The sequence below is a fragment of the Elaeis guineensis genome, chromosome 2, assembly GCF_000442705.2.
Source record: "Elaeis guineensis isolate ETL-2024a chromosome 2, EG11, whole genome shotgun sequence".
In the NCBI taxonomy this organism is placed as follows: domain Eukaryota; kingdom Viridiplantae; phylum Streptophyta; class Magnoliopsida; order Arecales; family Arecaceae; genus Elaeis; species Elaeis guineensis.
The window spans coordinates 98,377,035-98,401,515 of record NC_025994.2 but is presented as its reverse complement, the minus strand read 5'-3'; the positions used below and the strand labels follow the sequence as shown (position 1 = coordinate 98,401,515).

General features: G+C 36.7%; 2 protein-coding genes across 7 annotated transcripts; one reads left to right on the top strand and one right to left on the bottom strand.

Annotated features, from left to right (window-relative positions):
- Positions 1 to 5,419: 5,419 nt before the first annotated feature.
- Positions 5,420 to 8,382, bottom strand: LOC105050187 (uncharacterized). Its single transcript, XM_010930114.4, has 2 exons — positions 7,065 to 8,382; positions 5,420 to 6,114 (listed from the first exon to the last, which is right to left on the bottom strand). Exons 1-2 carry the CDS (start codon positions 7,726 to 7,728, stop codon positions 5,477 to 5,479), a joined length of 1,302 nt encoding a protein of 433 aa, XP_010928416.1. The 5' UTR covers positions 7,729 to 8,382; the 3' UTR covers positions 5,420 to 5,476.
- Positions 8,383 to 13,711: 5,329 nt separating this feature from the next.
- Positions 13,712 to 23,506, top strand: LOC105050166 (formin-like protein 11). Of its 6 annotated transcripts, none has more exons than XM_019854118.3 (7): positions 13,712 to 14,481; positions 17,406 to 18,081; positions 18,159 to 18,702; positions 18,781 to 18,983; positions 19,698 to 19,933; positions 21,910 to 22,775; positions 23,209 to 23,506. In XM_019854118.3, exons 1-6 carry the CDS (start codon positions 14,326 to 14,328, stop codon positions 22,756 to 22,758), a joined length of 2,664 nt encoding a protein of 887 aa, XP_019709677.1. In that variant the 5' UTR covers positions 13,712 to 14,325; the 3' UTR covers positions 22,759 to 22,775; positions 23,209 to 23,506. The 6 variants fall into 6 exon arrangements, with proteins under 6 accessions (XP_019709677.1, XP_019709680.1, XP_073108438.1 ...); XM_019854121.3 differs by having other exon boundaries at positions 23,099 to 23,506; XM_073252337.1 differs by lacking the exon at positions 23,209 to 23,506 and having other exon boundaries at positions 17,406 to 17,920; positions 17,999 to 18,081; positions 21,910 to 23,007.
- The last annotated feature ends 975 nt before the right edge of the window (positions 23,507 to 24,481 follow it).

Here is a 24,481-nt window from a genome sequence, read left to right as displayed (position 1 = left end):
CCACTCATCCATGCAACTTTGTCTATCCAATGGCCCAAAATTGAGGCGCTAACCTGATGTTGGCGTAGAAAAAAATTTGAGATTAAGATGAGGCGTGACAATTAGCTAAGAGTCCTTCATAACATGGACTTTAGATTAGGCGCATAGATAGATTAGGCTAGTTTTCAAACTTCAACCAATTTCCATGATTAAATCAGAAGGTGATTTAGCCATAGAAGGACTCCTCCACGCTTAGAAAGAAATCATGATTCTAAGAAAAATAATTTCACTATGGAACCATTGGATAAGGATGAGAAAGGGGCGTCCCATCTCATGGGATGCCACTTGATCTTTTGCATACAAAAATGCATCCCACACGCAAAAAAAATTCTTGATGCATGGGCACTTGGTTACTTGGCTCTAAATCTCTGATACATGCAGCCAAGGGTTGACCCAACTCAAATCCAAAATTAGTTTGAATTAATTTATATTTAATTAGCCCAAATTGAAATCAATTTCGAAGCCGATTCGAAACAAAGAGCTAGGATTTGCAACATGTGCTAGCATGCCAATTTTGCAAACATGATCTGACCCAACTAAACCCCTGATCAATTCTTTTTGTGTGTGATCTATTGAGTTTCACATCTAGCCAGCAGTGGGTCCGAGTGCAAGTCAATATGATTTGATTAAAATTTAATCTAATCTATCTGGATCCAATCGAGCTAATCTGATTTTAGCAATTAGAATTCTTTCTAATTGACGATCGAATTAAACTCTTTAATTCGATCAAACCCACGAGACAAGATTGACGTCTAGCAATATATCATATCTACTTAGAAGATATGAAATTTTGATGAAAATATCAAAAATATCCTTCAGTGGAAAGTTACCATGCAATTCAATCCTACGATCTTCCTGCATCCCGAATATGACTTTGGATATGGAATGATGTCAAATCCAATATCATATTCATATTTTTTTTAATCTTTAATGATGATTCGATTAATGAAATATTAGAAACTCTTTTTAATATTCATTCTGCTTTGATCAAAGGCTTCCTGAATCATCAATCGATCAGAGAAAATAAGATGCAATCTCCTTTTATCAGAAGTGATTGATTCTATGTTGACTTACTCACAACCTTCATATACATTCCACCAAATCCAGATCATCCCACACATGACTAAGTCATGAATGAGTATGAACCAAAATATGAATTCATGTATATAAGTTTCTATAGTAGTCTCAAGTCAAAGGATTACATGTACAACTTTCACTATAAGAAAATATCTTTTGATGGGTACGTAGATTTCATAAGACGTTTTTTAAGTCGGATCAATTCAGTGAACTCATTCTCTAATAAGCACCTACATCTTTGTATTAGTGTCTCACACAAGTGGCTTATGAGATCAGCCATCATTTCCATCGAGCATACATAGGAAGTGCTAGTCTATCCAGAACATTGATTCCCTATTCAATGCTCCTATGACTAGGAATATTTTAAATTAGGATTTTTAAGATTTTAGGTCTCATAGGTATGATCTTATCATAATCCTAAAGCCATTGTTCTGATTTATGGAGTTCATCATAATTATTACAAAAGTAAGATGCGGCATATAATGAAAAATACCTTTTATTTATAAAATATCAATTACATGAGTCTGAAAGATTACAACGAAAGCTCATCAAAATATAAACTTCGATTAGCTTATAGGATATATTCCTTTTATCGAGAATGTCCATCAAAAAATGAGTGGCCGTGCATGCGTACTAAGAAAAGAAGAATAGATAAATTCTAAGAATTTTTAAATAGTTTAGATAAACATCATATAACCATTTTTTTTTTTGATGGATGTCTCAACACATGCACATGGCAGACGACGACGATCCAATTATAATTTTTTTCATAATTGATCCGACTATAAACATTTTTTTTCTAAAAAACTGCCTCCCATGAGTTATGCGGTTCAGGCTCTGTCATGTATTGTGAAGGCAAACCTTAGAAAAAGGCATCATGAAAGGAAACTCCTGCTGACCAATGTACAGAATGAGTCCATGGACTAAGAACTGCCAGATGTTCTTACTTCAATTTCCAGGCTTCTGAGTGAGGAGTCCATCGGTAGCTCGTCTGACCTGTCAGATGTTTAATATCTTCATTTATTTATAAATTGATTGGTTTTAATATGATAGCTGTTGTTAGTTTACTATATGAGTTAATCAGGGGTTCTGCTGGATTCCACTTCACTACATAAACCTATTCATGGAATTATTGTTTGATATCTAGAAATGGGAAAATAAATTCCGAATGCTTTCTTTTTTTACATATACTCCTTTAATGCGCGTTATCCAGAGTGGTATGAAACACTGGTGTTCATCGCTTATAGCCTGGCATGATGCAGGATAAGTGCGCATAGTCATAAGTCGGATGACTTTTAAAAAACACGAGTGAGATGGCTTGTTGTGATCATATATGAGTCATCGTATATATATTTTGGTGATAGAGCCATCAAATGTGTTATCAGAGAGGATCTAATCCATAGTTTATGCGGACCAGGGGATGTTGCGGTATAGATTTTTTTTTGGATTGCTTATGGATGAAGTAGGGTATTGTAATTGAATTTGATTGAATTTGAAATTTTCTCTTGGTGAGGATTTGAGAACTCAAGTAGGGAGAATATATTAATCTGCTCCATGAATCTACTTTAATGAGGCACAAACTCTCTAGGATCTTCAATTTTATAAATAATCATCATAGGTGTTGTGGTAAGGAGGATATTATTAGTTTTGTATTGATTGTAGGTCAAGAAGAACTCTCGACTTATATATGAAGGGATCATCTTTTTCACATAAGATATTTTTTAAAGAATAAAATGGTGAGGCACATGAACTAAAGCAGACAATATCTCACATACCAAGCCATAAGCTCTTGATCGTAATAGTGATGCACAAGGTAGGGGACCACTCCTTCAATTATTGGGCTTCTATCTTCCTTTCGTATATAGACTCTATCATTATTGGGAGGGTTGTAGTAAAAATAAGAATAACTCCCGTTCGTACATAGACTTCCTTTTGATTGAGGGCTTATATTGTGGTATAAAAGGAAAAGTATTATTAATTCCATATTGATTGTGAATCAAGAAAAACTCTGCTTTATATAGGAAAAGATTATTCTTTCTACATGAGACGTTTTTTGAAGATCAAAATCATGAAACTCATAGATTAAAGCGGATAATATCCCATATTTTGAGCCATGAGCTCTTAATTGCAACATTAGAAAATCCAAATATTCTCATTTAACTCATACAATTTAACCCATACAACTGGTATCTTTACATGATTCAAAAGAAAGGAATGACAGCTATTTCGCTCGTAAGCACTTTCATTGATGTCTTGATGCCGATTTAAACTATTTTTATTGATACGGTGACAAGAAGCAGATCCGTTTTTTTCTGGTGGAAGGAAGAAGCACACTTGATCAGTAATGATTCGAGATTAAAATCTAGAATGGCTGGGACCATCAACCAGTTGAGAGCACACCTATACGACGAGTTTGAGAGTACGAAAATAGCTTCATCTAGTCAAGCAAAATTTATTGCAGACATGTACTTTGGATTTTTGTTAGTATGAAAAGGAGATACCACCATACGGCGTTCAAGGTTGGTTGTTGAAGAACAGCAACTGCGAATAATAATTTTTTGACCCTTTTTTTAACTACTCAACCAGAATGACAAACATAACAAGAAATTTTGCCAGGTTGCTGTGGCTGATTTTAATTGACTGAAAAATAGCACTATGGCATTTGATTACCTCCAAGTTCTATGCAAACACAGTATAATGAATGCCGCCAGCTTTTCTCATGCATTAACTGCGCCATAAGTGTTCCAGTGTCAATTAATCATGCATTGCTTTGATTCACATGGTGCAGTCTTACATTATGAACTGAATTTCTTCTGGATAATACCTTCAGACTAGAAACTTAGTTTTACATTTCCATCAGTAGATCTTTGTTTACTTCCTTGACCAAATGATACCCTATCTTCCAACAGTTTGAGGAACATGTAGGTCCAAATTTGTGGGCTTGTGGGGTGACCCTGCTCTGCAGTCAAATAGACAACCTACCATTTCACCAATCAATAAAAACAAAATGGATATGGAGACATGACAAGGCCTTATGACCAACCTTGCAGCAACCCAAACCAAACTCCATGTCTCATTGCCCTTTGCTTTCTCTCCCCTTAGCCAAGTGTAGGGGCACCTAGCCATCCCATGCTATTAAAAAGAGCACGAGGATGTTAGCCATCTATTAAACAATCAAACATAGATGTAATCCTAGGATACCAACACGGTGAATGGCCCACCAAACTTCTACAGTCAGATGACTTGCTACCTGCCCTTAACGTTACACAGGCCCAAACAAATAAGTTAGCCAATTGCTCCGCTTGACTTCTAGATCTGGCAGACTTCTAAGCCTATGATTAGCGCATGAGGCGGAGAAGAATCTGCAACTACCAATGAGTCCGTTCACAAAATAATACACATACGTATTTTAAATTATAATGCATATAACTATAATTAGAGGACAAAGAATGCGTATTTACAACCTCAAAAGCTAAATAATGACTGCACCATCTCAACGGCAGAAGTGTACAATGAGATGAAGCATCTAATCGGTTAGTGAAACAGTGTCAAACCTAGAAAACAAGGCTAATGAAAAGATTTTGTTTTGATTCGATCAAGGGAAACCAATCCTGTCAAAGTTCCCACCTTCTGCGAGAAGGGAAACAGTTTCTATAAAGACGGGGGACTTCACATGAGCAGTGGGACCTGTTCTGAGTCAGTCCACGATGATCTGATACTTAGAACAAAAGCACTGTAGAATTAATGGCAAGGTAGGATTCATAAATCAACTCTAAGTAAATGAAATAAGGTTTCTGGTTTATGTTCACATATTTGTACAACAACAGGGATAGAATATGAAGTTCATTAATAGAAAATGGGGCTTGCAAATACACAATGCTTGTTCGACGATGGGCCAGGGCAACTCCTGTATCTAAATCACAAGGGCGATAGACAGGATTTACGTCAGGTAACAGTAATGATTGCACAGTAGAAATTTTCTATATTGTCCTGCAACAGTATATATGTTATTTAAGAAAGATGGCAGCAACCTTTCTCTAGAAAATGTAATGAGACCGTATCGACCCAAGGACCATGTACAGGGGTTTCTCTGTACAGTCAAATTTGTGACATCAAAACAGATATCATTTAATGTGGATGTGGATGGAAGAGAGAAACAGTTCTATGTGACAGAGGAAGTTGGTTGCTGTGCCAGATAAGTTTTATGAAACTACACATAAGGTCATTGGACAATGTGAGCATAATGAGACCTGAATCCTTATCAATGGTAATCAATAAACTCAGTAGCGCCTGTGCATGAGTGAGAGTTCAAAGCATTTCAGATTTAACTCAAGATGTAACATAAAAATGGTAAATTTCCTCAGGATTTACAGATTACCACAAAGCATGGAAGAAGAGCTCGCGGACTAAGCAAATAGAGCTCCTCAAAGCTGGCATACAGGCCCACCTTCCCAGCCAATGAGTCGAAACCAGACTCTCCTGCTAACTCTTGGAAGTTATCCAATGGCTTATGAACCCTGCCTGCAATCACCCTACAAACCAGCAGTGCCTTCTTTACGTTTGGATCGTCCTCATATATTTCAATAGATTCAAATGCTCTCCCACTAGTGGACGTTGTAAACACTCCAATACCAATACCTCCTTTCAGTTCCTTCTTTGTGGGGAACCCGTATCTTATAATCTGGCAAACGTTGCACTTCTCTGATGAACATAGGCTTGAAGTGCCATTCATGCCAAGAGAACAGGCAATTGTGGTTCCATAGAATCTTAGCAGTTCATTGCCGTCGGCCAGGCAACGGGGATGCTTCTTTGGGAGTTTGCTGGCTCTAAGCTTCACCATTTCCCTGTATTCTTCAAAGCGGGCAAGAGTTTTTTGCATGTTATGGACTTTGAGGACTCTCTCTATCCGCCAACAACTGCTCTCAGACTTTACCAAGCTTGTTCTACATATAATTTCGACTATCTTTCTGGAGGAGTCTCCTTCCACAAGTTCAGTGACTACAGAGATAACAAAGAATCACAGGTCACACCTTAAAATAAAGGATGTCCTCAAGTTTGTAGGAGGCAGAGACCCAGAATTTTCTTTTCAAAAGCTTGTGATATAAAATCATAAGCATTCAAATGAGTTAAAACTTAAATGCGAAAATAACACTAATGGATTGGCTGATGGAGCCGGGAAATTTGTGTGCATGAAAGTCTTATCAACTACGCAAATCGGAAGTAATTTTAAAGGAAAAGTAAAAGTGCATTGCTCCTCCCTGGCTCATTTCCCCTCCATTTTCCTCAGTACATCATTATATGTTTCAGAAGCGTGTTTAAAGTGGTGCCACCAATATGAAAGATTTGAATGATTTAAGCATGTGCGACTGTCTGCCTTTACTAAGCATGTCTATAATTCATTTAGTCCACTACTTCTGAAAAATGTCAAGGGGCTGGCTTGATTTTGGTGCAAAAGCTTAGTGTTGAGGCCTAAAAGCATTTGGGAGCCCTAATACCCGAGGCAGGTAATAAGATTAGATAATCCAGATAATAAAATCTAAAGTATCTAGCCTTCATCAATATAGACAGCTCAATTTCAAGAAATGGGGAAGAATCACTAAATATGTCGGACAAAACATGTGGTACGCAGAGATTGTTTTCTATATTGTTGGAATAGATGTCAAAGATGACCAACGCAATTACGTAGATTTCCCAAAAAAATTGATAAAGCAAAGAAAATCTTTTGACACCAACAAGCCATTTGTACGAAAATCAAATCTAACATATTAAATCTTGAGGAAATTGTTCATCAATGTCAGGCCCTCCCGATAGTCTCAAGAAAAAGGTAGTCTCACCCCCCCCCCCCCCCCCCCCCCCCCAACAAAAAAAAGAGAAAAAGGTAACAAACCAACATGAAGTCTATGGTGGTATAAAAAACTGGAGCTATATTTCTAGATTATGTTCCGTACCTGCATGCTTGGAGAGATGGTGAGCTTCCAAGGCTTCCAACTTCCCAAACTGCTCTCCACATTTGTGGCATGTAATGTTAGCAGAGGATCCATGTGACCTGGCCTCATGAGAGGCCCTTGGAGTGAAGGAAACACGATGAACTCCACCACCACCATTCGCAAACACAGCACTAGAGAGAGATGAACCCCCAAAGCCATAGCCCTCCTTGTCGCCAAGCAAGCTAGGTGACCTCCTTGGAGGGGTGGTGCTGGCTCCTCTGACGGAGGGGTTGTGTTGGAGACCGAAGTGGCCCCCTGGCCCTGGGGTACCGGGCCTAAGAGTACCCACATAGGTTGAGCCAACCCCAGCCTCCCCCTCATGGCAGCCCCCAAAACCAGTTATCCTGAGCTCACACCTGGAGTTGCTGAGGATGACCTCATGTGTGATTGGATTCAGGAACTCACTGCTCCCAATGGACCTTGGGCTGCAACTTGGTGGCTTCTCGAGGTGCCTTTTGCTCCCATGGATGACATCTTTGAGGTTGGCAATAGATCTAGAGCAACCAGACCTCCCTGGTCTCCTTGTCAAAATGGCCAACGGCACCCTGGCCTTTGGATCATGGACATCAGATGGCTCAGATTTGCACTGGAGAGATTTCTTCAGAGTAAACCAAACCGTCGGCATCTTCTCTTCCCTTCTCTCTCTCTCTCTCTTTCCCTGTATTTTTTTCCCCCTTTCCCCTGAACTCTTTCTCCCTGACGCAAGCTATCTTTAATTCAGGCAGGCAGTCTATTCAAGAAGATATTACTCTCCATTGCTTTTCTTCATCTCGCTGACGGCCATCTTGCACCATTAAAGCTGTACATGTGATTTCCTTCCTTCTTTATCCATAAAAGCTATCCATCTGAGAAGAAGTAGGGGCCAGCCTCATTTGTACTTACTTTCCTCCCTTGGAAAGCCAACATCCATTAAGATATACTCAAAACCCCTGCAGCTCCAAAAACAACACAACTAAGACTCCTAAAAGGTACCTCATAGACCTTCAAACCTCTGCACTCGAGAGGCTTCCTCAATGCGCTTTAGGGAAGGAAACACACAAGCCTGGAGACTCAGAAGAGCAAAGACAAATCTTGAAGTGAGGAATGCACAAAAGTGCATTCAAGACATGGTATCTTTGGCTCTCGAAGGCTTGAACATCCAGCTGGAAGACCTTGGTTGCATTAATAAATGGTGAATTCACCAAGATCTCTCTTTGTAGACGAGGCAGAGAAGACGGGGGAGAGAGAGAAGGAAGGTGGGGGTGGTTTGATGGAATCTTAATTGCATTAAATTTAAGGATGCATAGAAAGAAACAAATAGATTTTTCCTGCAAGAAATGAGGAAAATCAGTTAGATGAATCTGAAGGAGATCATAGTTTGCCAAGTGGCATGGTTGTGATCTTTTAGTTGCCAAGTATGGCAAAAAAAAATACTTTTTTTTGGTACATAATAATAATAACAATAATAATAATAATAAACTTTTTACTTCCTTGTCTTACTTACCCCTCTACCTTTTCTATGGTACTTATCAATTAGAAAGAAAAGAACTGTCAATTCATTAAATCATTAAATAGCATTAAATGCTGAGCTGATGGATTTGATCTTCCTCAAGGGGCCCTACACGGGAGGAAATTCCAGGCGTGGATTTTATAATCATCATTGCCAGTGTTCCGAAAATGACTCTCGTATTTTGTAACAATATTTTTTAAACTCGTATGCAACCACTCTTATGAGTCGGGCCTTTTCTGTCCCGGACGCAATGGGGTGCACCAAGTCGTGCAATTTGGTTCACGCTTGATGCAGCTATCATTTAGCACATGGATCGGTTGATTAATTCAAGTGTCCCAAGTAAATATATTGTCTAAGTCTTCCTCTTGCCGACTCCTACGCAGTCAACTTTAGATGGGACTATGGGTTCCTGACTTGGACCAACCCGATGCTCGGTAAGGCCACGATGAATTGACTTAAATCCAGATCCAAATCTAAAAATCTAGATTATTAACACAAGACAAAAATTAAATGACCGTAAACCGTCAATAACATGAGAATTTCAATGCTTTTGATTTCGTAGAGTAGCAAGTAGATGTGGATTTAAAACATGCTCGACGCAAGTAAATGGGCCTTAAAAATAAACAAACTTTTGGGTAGGAGAATACTAGGTTTTCGTTATTTGTGTAAATAAATGAATAAATAAATAAAGGTAATAAAAACTTTTGCTCTTTGGCGCTAAGGAAATAATCGTGCGTGCATCCATCGAGAGCGCTAGTTGAGGTTAATATGGTTGTTTTTTTTTTTTTTTTCGTAACTCAACATGGTTGTCTATTTTCGTTGTTTTGTACTATATTTTATCTTTTTCCAGTCTTTCCTACATTTTCCGTGCATCACTGCGGTTCTGACGAGGTGGAGGTTTTATCTCTAATTGGGCCCACCTTAGACGAGGTACATCTAGTCTAGGCTTGAGGTCTTACATTAATTTCCACCCCTCCCTCCTGGAAGTAATCCAGATTTGGAAGCCGAAAGTCCCTTCGGACGCATTTGGTTGAAAATAATCTGATATAAAAAATAAATTTTATATTTAATTATTATATTTAATATAAAAAATAAAAAAATATTTATTTTTTTAAATAAAATAAATATTATGAAAGATTGATATTTGATAAATTTTTAAATGATGATAATTTATATTTGATAAAAATATTTTTAATAGAACTGTATATATAATTATTAAATTTATTTTTATATATTTTTAAATTTATTTAATAAAAAATTAAAAAAAATAAAATGAAGATGATATTAGCTAAAAAGTTATGTGGTTATAATGTTAATATTAAAAAAATATTTTATATTATGTTTGTAAATTAGATCACATTTTCATCTAAATTTACATCCAATTAAACATAATAATTTTTTTTAATATTATTTTTTAAAATAATTTTTTCAACAATTAAATATGATAAAAATTATTTTTTTATAATTATTTTTTTAGATAAATAATTTTAAAAATTATTAAATTATTTCATAATATGATATATTTCAATCAAACAGATTCTTAGATTTTAAACCCAATCAGGATTAGAGTTAAAGCTTATAGTACATCAAGTGCCACGATCTACAAAAATGGGCTGACCGATTGTGTGAATGAGACCATCTTGAAGAGTGGGCCCATGCAAAGGAGTCCAATTATTGGGCGGTCGAGATTGATGGACGAGAGGCAGATGGTCCAACTTAAGCGCAGCCCGCGGTGACACGGGCTTTGGGAAAACCTCCAGCAGCGTCACGTGCGCAACGAGGGAGCGGCGTCCCTGTCTTCGTTGGGGAACTCATTGGTTTCAAGTGGTCCGAGAAGGGCACGTTAAACGAGTTTAAGTGGTTCCAAAATTTCTTGTTGTCTTGAGATTGTGGGAATTACAGCTTGTTTCGTAACAATAGTCGCCATAATTAGGGAAGACTTAAGCATCAGCTACTAAGAAGCTTCTAATTTATAACTTTCTCGAAAATGTGAAAGACGTGTGGAAATGAGATCGCATCTTGGAGTAAGTAACTTGCCTCGATAGAATACTATATTGATAATGCATGTAAAGTGTCTGAATTTCTCCACAAAGATGTATGATTTGGAATCAGCACTGTTTAGCAGGGGGGTGAGGTTTATGATTTTTTTTTCAAAAAAATACTATTGACATAACAAAATTTATTAATAAAATATTATTTTAATAAGAATACACACTTACATAAATACATATACATATATACATATGTATGTATGTATCCTTAAAGTAGCCATAGAAATTAATTAAATTCAATGCAACCGACAATCCTCCTAACTAATTAGGTTTTTATTAAAAGAATAGATGTAAGGAGAAAGACATGACAATTGATTGAGGAGGAGAATTTGAAAATTCCCACGGAAAAGAAAAAATTCAGAGTATAGGGAAAACAGTCATGATCTTTGGATAGATAAATATGGACCAACATCAGTAAGTACACTTTATTCAAATTGAACAAACAATATAAAAAGATTCCTTGAAAATATAAATAGTGAAATGTGTTGGCACGGAGTATGACACTATGTGAAGCCCTATGAACAAAAATAAAAAGAAAAGTTTCAACAATTTATAGTTCAAAATTAAGGAAATACTTGCCGTGCTTGTACCTAAGTATCTAAGTTGGAAAAGATCATCTATTTTTTAAGAATACTATGAAACAAATCTTAAAAAGATTTAAAGAACAAAGAGAAGCAAGAAAATATCTAGTATTTGAAGCTATTGGCATTCAAAGTTTTCTCTTCCGCTCTTTTTCCCTTTTGGTTGTTTTGCCTTCTAATTGCACCTCATGCATGCGTATTCATACGAACTTCAGGCTCTTGGTCCGATTGAACCTCGGACTTGAACTGGATCGTAGGTATATTCGAGTCCGATCTAAAAAACAAACGATCAAATAATTAGGTCTAAGTCCGATTTGAATTATTCCGAATTTAGTCCAAAGTTCGATTTGAAATCGGATTGACCTGAACTCAGTTCTAGACCTAATCTCTACCAATAAATATGGCTTTTGCTTGCTAAGATGCAAATTGCACTGCTTTGAATATGGATTCACTCAAACATGATCGGACCAAATTTTGGGTGTATTGAATGATGGTGCAATGAAACCCATCTTCCAATGATATCACCCTACTAGGTTGTTAGCACCATTTCGACGTGGTCCCAAACTAACCCACATTATCAGACTCAAATCATCCAATCCCATGCCCATGCACCTTCTTTGACCACGTTGGATTGCATTTCGGCCTTAGCAAAAGTTATATCTTATACTGCATGCACTACATGATCATGCATGTAGATAATTATAGATGCTTGTTCTTGTAACAATATATTGATACAAGTACTTGATGAATGAAACCACAGAAACAAGCAGCTTTGTTGGTTGCATATACCGCCTCATGATGCCCAGGGTAGAAGTTCTCCTTAGTAAGCTCTATCCTTACTCGAATATGTTGGCATTTCAAAAATGTTCAACCTTCAATTATTAGAAACTAGGCTCAAATCATGCCCAATTCTAACTTAGAGCTTTGGTGTTTGAGGTATAATTGGATAATTCAACCACATGCAAGCATGCTGCAAACCGCATCAATCAACATGCAGTGACACACGGAGTAGTAGTGAAATTGATATACATTTTGGATCTTTCTTATGCCCAATTTTATCAGTTTAAGCAAAACAAATCATCATTTTAAGCCATTGCTAAATGTTGTCTTAATGCTTGAGAGGTTTAGTTTTACTTTTTTGGAGCTGGATATTTAAGAGTAAAATTATTATTTTGTAAACTTAGTAACACTTCAACAACATCTCTAATGGAGAATGATGTTAGGGTAAATATACAAAAATAACTCTGTGTAGGGATAAATAAGCAAATTACATCATTGTAAGAATAAATAAGGTAATAAGGAACATCATTTGTCACAAAAATAATAGTTAAGTATCAACTAATAAAAGTTATAATTGTTGTTTTGCCAGAATAATGATGAAACAAAATGGCCAATATCAAAAAATAATTGCATTATCTTTTCATATTCACAATTTATATGAATAATTAAATATTGTATTCCAAATTACATAATCTCTTTTGGAGATGTGTGACGTAGGAAATGTTAAATCTAAAAGTATTATATTCTTATTTATTTATTTTAAAAGTATGGATAAAATATAGTATATTATTTACATTACAGCGTGTTGTTATAGTGCTAAATAACATAGTATAATACTGATCTTTTTAAGGTGATCTGGACTCCTATTCTGCTCATATAGCGATCTATTGGATGCTCATTGTTTGAGAGCCCTCTCCTCTAAGATATGTAAAGGTCAATTTTGATTGGAGCATCAAGGACAGAAGAGGTGAAGCGGGCTTTGTCATACATGGGCTTGATTCCAAATTAGTGGTGGCAAGGGGCCAGTACTTGATTGAGACCATGATTTCTGTGGTGGAGCTTTGTGCAGTCTGGGCCAGAGTTGCCTATCGACGGTCCGTACTGGACCTAGGGGCAGATCATATAGATATTGAGGACGACTCTGCGGTTGTGGTGTCTTGGATTCAGAGATATTCATGAGGGACATCCAATAATTCACTCTTGCGGGACATATATATCTTTCTCTTCGAATGCGCTGAGCTGAATTCATAATGAGACATATTTTTAGGAAGGCAAATTTAGTTTATGGACTTGCTTAGAGTCAATCCTGAATTAGATTAGAGATATTTTATTTTTTAATTTTTTTGAATGTAGTTATATAAAAACTCGTTTGAATGCTCCATTTTATTAAAAAAAAAAAAATTGGTCTCTTTTTTGGGCTGGTATTTTGTCTCGTTCATTTGAAATTTTGAGGATGTACTTAGCCTGCATGACCGGCGAACCGCCTCTCTGTAGTCCAACCCCAAACCAGAGTGGGTCCAGATCTCCGTCCTTATTTCCATGGCATTTTATATACCGGCTCGGAAATCGTTACAACAGCTGTTATTTTTAAACCATGAATGTGATACTAAAATCTCAAAATACACCCTTTAGTTTCAAAATTAAACTACTCTGCCCTTGTCTCATCTATTTTTGGATTTGAATCGGGATTCAGCGTTTTTTCCAGGTTAAATCCAAGTAAGCGGTGATCCACCTCAAAGCAAATAACATATTCTTCTGTTTTGTTGCCAACCGAAGACAGCTATCCGTTAATCCCTCTCTCACGCGTCTTTCTTCTCCTTCCGCGTCCCTGCCACCCTTCCTTCCTTCCTCCTCTTTTTCCCGACCGCCATCGGCGAAACTTACTCGAACAACAAAATCGCCAGAGCTTGTGGTCTTTCTTGATTCGGGAGAATTATCTGGTCAGCAGCCATCGGGATTTATGAATTCGGCGCTTTTGAATGCTATGAGCTGGTTCGAATCCAAAAGAAAAGGCCGTCCAAGATTAATTTGAAGGAAAATTTCAAATCGTCGCTCGGATTCGGATGTTGGAGGAGAAAAGATTATTTTATAGCGCATATCTGGAATTTGTTGAGGTCTTCAAGGTGCTTTTCGATCATATTGCCTAAAAAGGATAAAGAGATATTTTCTTGGAGCCTTATCTGGATTTTGCCTTGATGCTTAGGGTTTATTAGGGAAGAGATTTTGATTGGGCTGCACGCTATTGGAGCTGATTCGAGGACGGAAATTGATGAGATGAGAAGGGAAAGAGGTGCGACTCGGTTGGAAGATCGAAGCAAGAAATGACAATGGGTTTCGGGAAGTACGGACTCGCCGTTGTTTGTGCGATCTTGTTTTATGTTCTGGTGCCGAGAGGTTTGGCGGGCAGGCAACGGCTGTTCTTGGATTTGAGCGATTTCTCTTTGGTGCAGGCGTCTCCAGATATAAATGAAGATGCGGTAAGGGGATTCTATCCTATTTCCCTTTATAAAGATCGAATTTTTACGGCTACTTCGAGGACATGCTTTGTCATAACGGCTTGGAATTAGACCAAAGATGATATCTGTTTCATCCAAGAAATATTAGACTAATTTCTTAATCATGATTAATAATGCTTTAATTGAATGGTACATTGCCTTTAATCTTCAGTAGGACCCATGGGGCAAGTTATTGTCTTATTTTTGAGTAAAATTCATTGCCATCCAGGTTAATGTCTTTTTGTCTTTCCTCTCATCAGTTATTCGTTCTTGGTTTAGTACTATAAGGACCTGAGAGAGATAAAATAGCATATCCCAGGGAGAAATGGAGAATATGATGGACAAGTGCAAATGCACTTTCTGCTTAAAACTGGAACGTTGAGGGGAAATTCCCAGGATATATTTATTACGTCAGCTATATTGCATAAGAAAAGGATGGCCTAGTGTTGATTGACATTACTTGCAAGTGGTGCGACATTATTTGACATGGAATGGAGTTTACGAGTGTTGTGCTAGTTCAGAGAATAAACAACACATAAAGAGTAACCTTATTTAACCTTGCTATGTCATGTTATCATTTTTAGGCTAGTTCACATTTGCTGCCGGTTGTATTCTTTGAAGATCTTCCTCACCATCTACGAACTCACCACCATCTAGTTTATCTCATCATCAACCTGCATTGAACATCTTAGTTTGCAGTTTATATTGTTGCATACAAATTTTGGTGGACCTCTTAGGCATTTGCTTACAGCTAGCCATGCTACATTGTGGTTTAATTCCATTTCCCTTGACATTCAAGTTGTCTTTGTCATTTTCGATCACAATCATGATTATTGCCAGCTTCATCTTTGATACCAGCAAATTTACCTAAGGAATTGCCTCATCATCATCATTGAAGCATCTGTATTGCCTTGAGTGAGCTAAGTTGATACATTCTTGTGCTTGTGATGTCTTCTTTATTTCTTTATGTCCTCAGGTTGTCATGTATCATATCATCTTGTGCTTTAGACTCAATACCTTGGCACTTGCATCAAGTTTTGCACATAATTTCACTTCTATGCTACAAATTCTGTGCTTCTTGTCTGTTTGTGGATCTTTTTTGATGACATGTTTTGCCAATCTTTCATGTTTCAAGCTATTGGTGTTTGATTCATCTTGACTTTGAAATGATAAAGGAGTAGTCAGATACAGTAAAAATAGTCTGTTAATGCCTACATGGATTTTGGAAGATCTTATCTACCCGGTAAGATAAGATCTTTCAGGCAAGGGTTCCATTTTAGATTTACATGGGAAGTGGAGCACTTCAAAAAGACAGGGCAGCTGATGGACATAGCTAATCCTGGATTTTTAATGATATGATAAATCACCTCACAATTGGATTTACTTGTCCCTTAAAAATAAGGATCAAGCCGCACAACCCTGCTACTTCATTTATTCGCTCATCCACACTACTTCATTTATTCGCTCATCCACAGATGGTGGATTCCACCATCCAAATAGGCCCTTACTGTAAGTAGTTGTTACATTGCATACATGATTGATATGTCATTCCTATCCTATGTCTGTTCTTTTGTTCCATGTGTACCTATGCTTGACATTTGTGGATCATGGTTTTAAGATTTGTGCCGGTCTTGGAAGCTGAAACCATTATGTTTGGATTTCCGCAAGAACTGGTCCTAAACTAAGGTTGACTTTAGAGTTTCAGCCAAAGCAGACTTTAGTGGCAAATTTATTGCATGCATGTGTAAGTTATGCCTTTTTTCCTGCCAATCCTTTGTTTCTTTGATTTTCAGAGAGCATATACTCAAATTTAAACATGTATCTTTGATTCATCTTTTTTTAGAAAACTCGGAAGACTTGTGTTATTAGATTTGAAAGATATTGAAAGGGAGTTGTTTTTTCTGGAAAGTGATGGCTATTCCTAAAGCTTGAATTTCATACACATTTAGATTGTCAAATTGTCCCTTTATAGGTTGTCATCAAAACATTGTAAAATGGCATCAACCTTTAAGTATAATTTTATTATTTTTCAGACTAAAACTACCAAAAATATGCATTTAAAGGTCCAAAGAAATACCATAGACTTCAAAATAATGTTTAACCTATGTTTTTTCTGATTCATTTTGATATCTTATAAGGATGTAGGAAAGGGGGAAGAACTGAAGTAAGGTGGACGAAGATTGTAATAAAGGATATGGAAAAGCTTAAAACAATATGTGCGTGTATAGTGATGCTTGGCAATTAAGAACCCATAAAGCTAAACCCCAAATGGATGGGACAAAGCTGGATGTTTATGGTTGTCATATAATTTATTGTCTGAAACTGCCTATATATTGAAACTCATTATGCCTGATCATAACAGAAGCTATATGCAAACATCAATGTGGTGTCATTCTAAATGTATATTATATCCTTTGTATATTGTCTCATTAATGGCATGCAAGTCATGTAGTTTTATAAGCGGGTTTCATGTCATAAAAAATAATTCATTCATTGCAATGCTTGCTTCTAATGTATCCATATCATTCCACATCCTACTCATTTTGGATTTTAGATCTAATGCACCATAGGGCTTGGATATCTTTTAAAGTAGTTTTCCTAATTTTAGACAAGACTTAGAACTTGCTGCTTTAGAAATTCCATTCTTTGTCATAGGTTTAATTCAATCACGCTTTGGGCCCGTTCCACAAATTGTCATACTTTGACAATGATCAGAATTATTATATCTACTATAATTTAAAAACTTGTTGGTTATGCATCGATTATTTTATCTCCAAACTTGAAATTTATTCTTTTAGTTCTTGGAATCTGTTGTGAGCAACATACTCTTGTTAATTGGTTGATAATATATGTTTCAAGCAATATATTGTTAAACTCTGGCTGATGGCAGAGATGCGATGCAACAGGTGGAACAAATGTGGGTTGATTGTGGTCTAGATATGAAAGACGTAAAAGAACTTGTGACAAGCTTTGATGACTCATTTACCAAAGGCAGCATACAGGAAGCCATCTCTCTTCTCCCCCCTGAAATTAAGGACACCTTTTTGAATTGTTTGAGCAGGCAAAACTTCCAGTTGCCTGTCTCTGAAGAGAACAGTCTGAGAAATTGGCGTGCTTTTTGTTTTGAGTCATTGGGCTGGCTTCCTGTTTCAAGAAGGCGTTTGGCTGATCAACCTTCTCCAACTGCATCACCCATCTTGGCACCAGCTCCAGCCCTTTTAACTGCTCTATCCCCAGGCCCTGGAGTGGAAGCACCATCCTCTGTTCCCGCACCATCATCTGTTCCAGCACCTCCAAGGCCAGCATCTCCTAATCGATTCTTCCCAGATATTACTTCTGGTGGCCAATCACCTCCACTGTTTGAATTTAGTCCGGATGCAGCTCCAGTTGTATCTGCAGAGAAGGAAAACAACAGCAAAAGGTCAGTTGTTATTGCTGTAGTTCTAACAGCAGTTGGGACATCTTTTCTTGCAGCATGCATCTTTATTTGTTATAACAGATGCCGAAGAAACAAAGGCTTCTCAAGATACAGCCAAAGCGATGATAGGCCACTTTTGAGTTTAAGTTTGAGCGACTTCTCTGGTATGGTTAGGTTTTATTTGTATCTTTTATGGTATGGACCTTATATTTCACAGTGCTGATTTGTAGTGTTATACCAGGTTCTTCAAAAAAGTCTTCAGACCGTGGAAATCCGATTGACCCCAATAAGTTGGGGGCTTTGCCTTTAAAAACTTATTCAAGCCAAAATGATCATGCCTCATCATTACATATTGGCTCAGCTCAATCTCCAGCACCTGAAGTGCACTCAGTGATTTCCAATTTGTCCACCAAGGCTTTTAATGCACCAAGCAATACTCCACCCAAACCACCACCTCCTCCACCCATGCCTCCTGTTCTGAAGGCTGCTCCCTCCCCTCCTGCTCCACCACCTCCACTGCCCAATAAAAAGCCTGGTGCGCCCCCTCCACCACCTGGTGCACCCCCTCCACCACCACCAAAAGCTGTTTTACCTCCTCGTCCACCATTAGCAAGAGCGCATCAGCCACCATCAGCTGGGCCAAAACCACCTTCTGGCCCGCCATTTGGTGAGAATGCTGACAGTAATGCACCAAAAACCAAGCTGAAGCCATTATTCTGGGACAAAGTTCTTGCAAACTCTGATCAGTCAATGGTCTGGAATCAGATTAAAGCGGGTTCCTTCCAGTAAGCTTTATGTCTCTTTAATACTGTATTGAATTTGCATTTCATTGATACACTAAACAAATGATTTTTATTCTGCAGGTTTAACGAGGAGATGATAGAAAGTCTATTTGGTTACAGCTCTACTGACAAGCACAAGAGTGAAGGCAAGAAGGAGTCATTACTTAAAGATCCATCTGCTCAATATGTTCGAATTCTTGATCCAAAGAAGTCACAGAATTTAGCAATTTCATTAAAGGCACTGAGTGTAAGAACAGAAGAAGTTTGTGATGCGCTTATGGAAGGTAGCTTTTATATTAATATGTTTTAAGTAACATGCTTGTGCAAGAACAGATGCTGTGTGAGAATCTAAATTTCTTAAAGTTGGCAAAATATGTAACATTTAATAAATTTCTGATAAGACCTCCCTGCTTTTATATTTTAATTGTCATTTTACTTGAATTCTTGCATCCTTCCAAATAGAACAAATGGTCTGCCTCCATGATACATAACTTATTGGCATGTTAGAATCTAAGAAATTCATGCTCGGTTTCATGCTAATTTGTGGATTTTTAAGAAATGAAGAGGAGATATTCAACAAGATGTTTAAAAAATTGAAATAATTTGAATGAAAAAACATGATGAAAGAAATTGCTTTCTTTTTCCTTATACATAGGACTTTACTTTTTAATACTTTGTAATATTTTTTTCTATATTTATTGATATGATATATTTTGTCCAAACAGTTTTATGAATTAATTCGTTTTTCTTCCAACTCAATTTCTTGACATGTGTCAAAATGAGAAAAGTCTTTTTGTCCATGGAGCATTAGTTAATAGTGTCCGAGTCTGTCAGTAATCTGATGTAGCATCTAAGGATAATAATTTCAGGAACTCTTTCTGTTTTTCCATTGGTTCACTGTCTTTTTGTGACACAAGTGTTTGCAAATTTGTATACAAAGTTCCTGATATATATTTGTTAATGCATTTGCTTCATGCTCTCCTTTCTCCCCTGACCAGGAAATGAGCTTCCTACAGAGTTAATCCAGACATTGCTGAAAATGGCTCCTACTGCTGATGAAGAGCTACGACTCAGACTATATACTGGTGATCCTGCCCAACTTGGACCTGCAGAACAGTTCATAAAGGTGCTGGTGGATATCCCTTTTGCTTATCAACGGTTAGATGCATTGCTTTTCATGTCTTCTCTACCTGAGGAAGCCTTGAGCACTAAGGAATCTTTTTCAACATTAGAGGCAAGTGTTGATCTTCATTTTCTTTTTCCCTTTTTTGTTTATTACTTTTAGTTAATATAGCTTGTTTTGAGGTCAGATCTTTTCCATTAGTCTTATAGCCATATGAATTCCATGATTTAAGTTTAAAATCTAGCGGTTGACTTGAAACAAAGTGAATCTTTGAACACAGTGGGAGTAGAATAGAGGAATCTAACATGAGAGAGAGTAAGAAGAAAAGAAAAGGCTGGAGAATGACTTTGTGAAATTTAATTCATCTTCAGAAAATAAAAGAATAGAACTTATGGGAGACTCCCTTTCTAGTCATAATGGTACTGTCCTCATTAGTGAAGGATAAGGTGCCCAACCATAATGCTCTGAGTTAAAAATGGACTTCTTTCTAAACACTCAATTTGTGTTGTTACAACGTTCAGATACCATGAAGCCCCTATGCAGGAAGGCACCGGACCCATTTATCTTGTTGACTAAGATTTCTTGGACATAACTGAATCTGAAATTAGACTGCCATGAACATTTCTAGTCATGATAGAACCCTAAACATTGACTTAATACCTTGTCTCAATACTCTTCATGACCACTACTGTGTGAGAATAGTTGCTAGGAATTGGCATAAAGGCCTTTCATGTAAATGGAATAATGGGTCAGTGGCACCATTCAGGCCATTAGTAGGCTTATATTATGATTCAACCTCATAAGTACGCTATCCAAAATATGACAAAAGATCATAAATGAACACTAACCAGAAAACAGACTCGAATATAAAAGAGTTTTGAGCAACATTCAATTTGGGATGTCAACTGATCTTCTTGGGACTCCAGGATTTGATCATATTGATTTATGACTAATCTGAAAAGCACCTGTTTGTGACCTTTAATGTGCTTATGTAACTTCATATACTAAGAGGGTGCCAACTGACTGAGTTGGTTCAGTCTCTTATGTTGATACAAGAGACTTGGCTTCACCAACAGCGTTGCTCCGATATCGGGCAAGGCTTCTGACCAGCAACAACTAATGTAGAGAAAGTCAATTATCCAAATTCACAAGCCAATCAAACCTGGATGCTTTATAGGCTGATTTCACATCAGCATGCATTTTTTTAATTTTTTTGTCCTTAAATCATCATGCTGGATTTACAAAGATAGGCAATTGAAACTACCATATTCTTCAACAGGTGGGATGTCTCCCACTTTTCCATGTTTTGTAGGTAAAGAATGATCCTTCTTATTTGTTGAGGTGAGCAGCCTATCTTAATTCCTCTTTCATCGGCCTCAATCATCGTTTTTCTTGTTGTTGTACTTTTTCATAAATATGTTCTTGTTCCGCTTGGTTTCTCATTCTTTTACCTTTCTTTGCAAACCAGCAAAATTCTGCTGGCTACGGTTAAGGGAACTCTATTGAACCTTGCAAGCTTGATTTACTAGATTTGTTACTGAAGGGTGTTGTTTGGATTAGACACTACATTTGCTGAGCTGCTGCCACATGACATGGATCGGTTTAGTTGATTTCATTAATTAGCATTTGTTCTCCCTTTTCTAATACATCCTGATTTTCAACATCACCACACCCTCCCCCTTAGATGTCTGATCTTTGTCTTCTTTGATTTGGCCTTTATGTTTTACCTATTAAGGAATGCATCATCTTGGGAATTTGTGATCTCCCAATCATCCTTTTTTTTTTTTTTTTTTTTTTTTTTTTCACTTTTGCAATATAAAAATCTCACCATCATGCATAAATTTGCTTTATGTTCACCGGTAAAGAGCTCTTTAGTTTACATGGACAACGGTCTGTCGGTTTTTTTATTAACACAACATCTTGAATCTCAAAATTACTTCGAGCATGAAATAATATTCACTGTATTTATTGCAACCTATATTTCTATATGGGAGTGTATTTTACTTTTGGCTAGTAGTTTGTGCAAAAAACTCTTCCGAAAAATGATGTATGTAAATCACGTGGTATTTTCACTTCACTTTCATCAGATAGCTTGTACAGAGCTCAGAAATAGTCGTCTATTTTTAAAGCTATTGGAAGCTGTTCTTAAAACTGGTAATCGCATGAATGATGGTACCTACCGTGGAGGAGCACAAGCCTTCAAACTCGACACACTCCTGAAGCTTGCAGATGTAAAAGGAACTGATGGGAAGACAACATTGTTGCATTTCGTTGTCCAAGAGATTATTAGATCCGAAGGTGTGCGTGCTGTTCGTCTGGCCAGGGAGCAGAGTGGGAGCATCTCCAGCGTGAACTTGGATGATTTTATTGATGATGCTTGCCAAGATTCTGAAGATCATTACCGTAAACTTGGCCTTAAAGTTGTTTCAGGTTTAGGTGAAGAACTTGAGAACGTCAAGAAGGCAGCAGGTTTGGATGCTGATGCTTTAACCAGTACAGTGGCAAGTCTTGGCCATAGGCTGCTGAAAACAAAAGAGTTCCTCAATACATGCATGAAGAGCATGGAAGAGGAAAGTGGGTTTCACCGCTCACTGAAGTGTTTTGTAGAGCAAGCTGAAGCTGATGCCACTTTCCTACTGGAGGAAGAAAAGAGAATAAGATTATTGGTGAAGAGCACAGTTGATTATTTCCATGGAAGTGCCGGGAAGGATGAGGGATTGCGTCTGTTTGTGATCATCCGGGACTTTCTTGGTATGGTAGACAAGGCATGCAAAGAAGTGAGAGAATTACCAAAGAAAGTAACAAAAACACCAATTAAAGAAATGGTGACATCTTCACCTGTGCGAGATCCACGACCGGATCCAAGACAGCTGCTTTTTCCAGCAATAAAGGATCGACGAGTAGATAGTTCCAGTTCTGATGATGATGAAAGCTAACTCTAGATGTGGAGTAGGTATGTATGTTTTTTTTCCCCTTTTCCATTCTTGAATGTTGAATTCAATTTTAAGTTGTGATAACTAGTAATTGATAGGATATATGTTATTTGTTTTGGTCCACCGATCAAATTCTTTAATTTAGCATATGATAATGAGGAATAGCCAATTAGTAGCTCCGTTCAATTTTCTAAAGCTGTAAAAATATCTTAAGGAGTAATTTGGGCTTGGCTAAGATTGCCTTTTGTAGTAGTTCTTTCTGTTCACGGCATAGATATTTGGTTACACTACAAAAATATTATCACCATGGCTAGAATTTGTCATTCTGATCTCTTGGTTGCAGTTCTTCATGACACCGAAAAATACTAGCATATGATTTGCTAATTGGCATGTGCGTTCTGATTCGGCATGGTGTTGTGTATAAACTTGAATCTGTGTACCATTTCTGGCCAGAAAATATGAACCACAAGGCAAAGATTATTGGAATTATGAAGGATTGGCGGATGGGCCATCAGTAACTGAGACCAATGCACGATAGCTGGATTCACCATCTTGGACGGATCTTATATAAGGCCCATCTAATGCACAAGAAAATTAGATTTATTGTATTTATAATCATTCTTTTGCTTTTTCAGGAATGGAAAGAAAAGCAATTATCAGGCAATTTTAAAGCCTGAAGATGATTTAGTTATAGCCGTTAATTTGTTTAGGGAAAACTTTAAAAGTGTAAATTTCTACGTATATCTTGAAATTTTAGTGTTTTAGCTACTGCACTATACTCTAGCTTCCCAAGGATAGATTAAAGGAAAAATGATAATGCCCTTAGGATCTTATATGCTTCTGGTGGGCTACCTTCTACTTATAAAAATATAAATTAAATATTATTTTAATTTTTACAACGAAAAACCAATCCCCTTACTAATGGTGGTGATAGTGGCGACAAACAGCGATCATGATATTGAGATGGAAAACTCTTTTGAAAAAAATTGAATTTCTTAAGAGTGTGGCCTTGGAAAAGAAAGTCAGACAGAGAGATGCAGTCAATTGCGGCAACGAAGGATTTTGTCATTTAAGATTCTGAAGAAATACAATGACAATACTTAACAACCAAGATAGAACTGTCTGCAGAGTTTGAAACGTCCCAAATATTTAACATTTCAGAATTGAGCCATGTCACGGATATGAGAGTTAAAATAAATAAAAAATATATTTATATTTTTATTTTTAAAAATAGTTTCAAGAACAGAATAAAAACAATGGCACTAAAAATTTTTACCTTTTGAATATTTTTAATCTTTTAAAAACAGAAATTAGAAAACAATAGTTATCGAAACACTTAACCAATCTGCAGGTTGATTAATTGTTATAATGGTAATGTTTACGGCAAACATTAGCTCATCTTTATCGCTTTAAAGATTCGTTTAGTTCGCGGGAAGAACTTTTCTTTTCGAAAAGTAATTTTCTAAGAAGTAACTTTTAAAAAAATTACTTTTTGAAAATAAAATTTTGGTATATTTGATTGACCATGGAAAGATGACTTATTATAAAGTAGCTTATGTTTGGATGAACACTTATTTTTCTGAAAAAACTGTGTAAAATACCTATTATATCCTTAATAGATATAAAATCATATATTTTTACTCATAAATTTTATATAAATATTAATATTATATTTATATTAATATAAATATAATATTAATATATTATAATATAACATTAGATCATA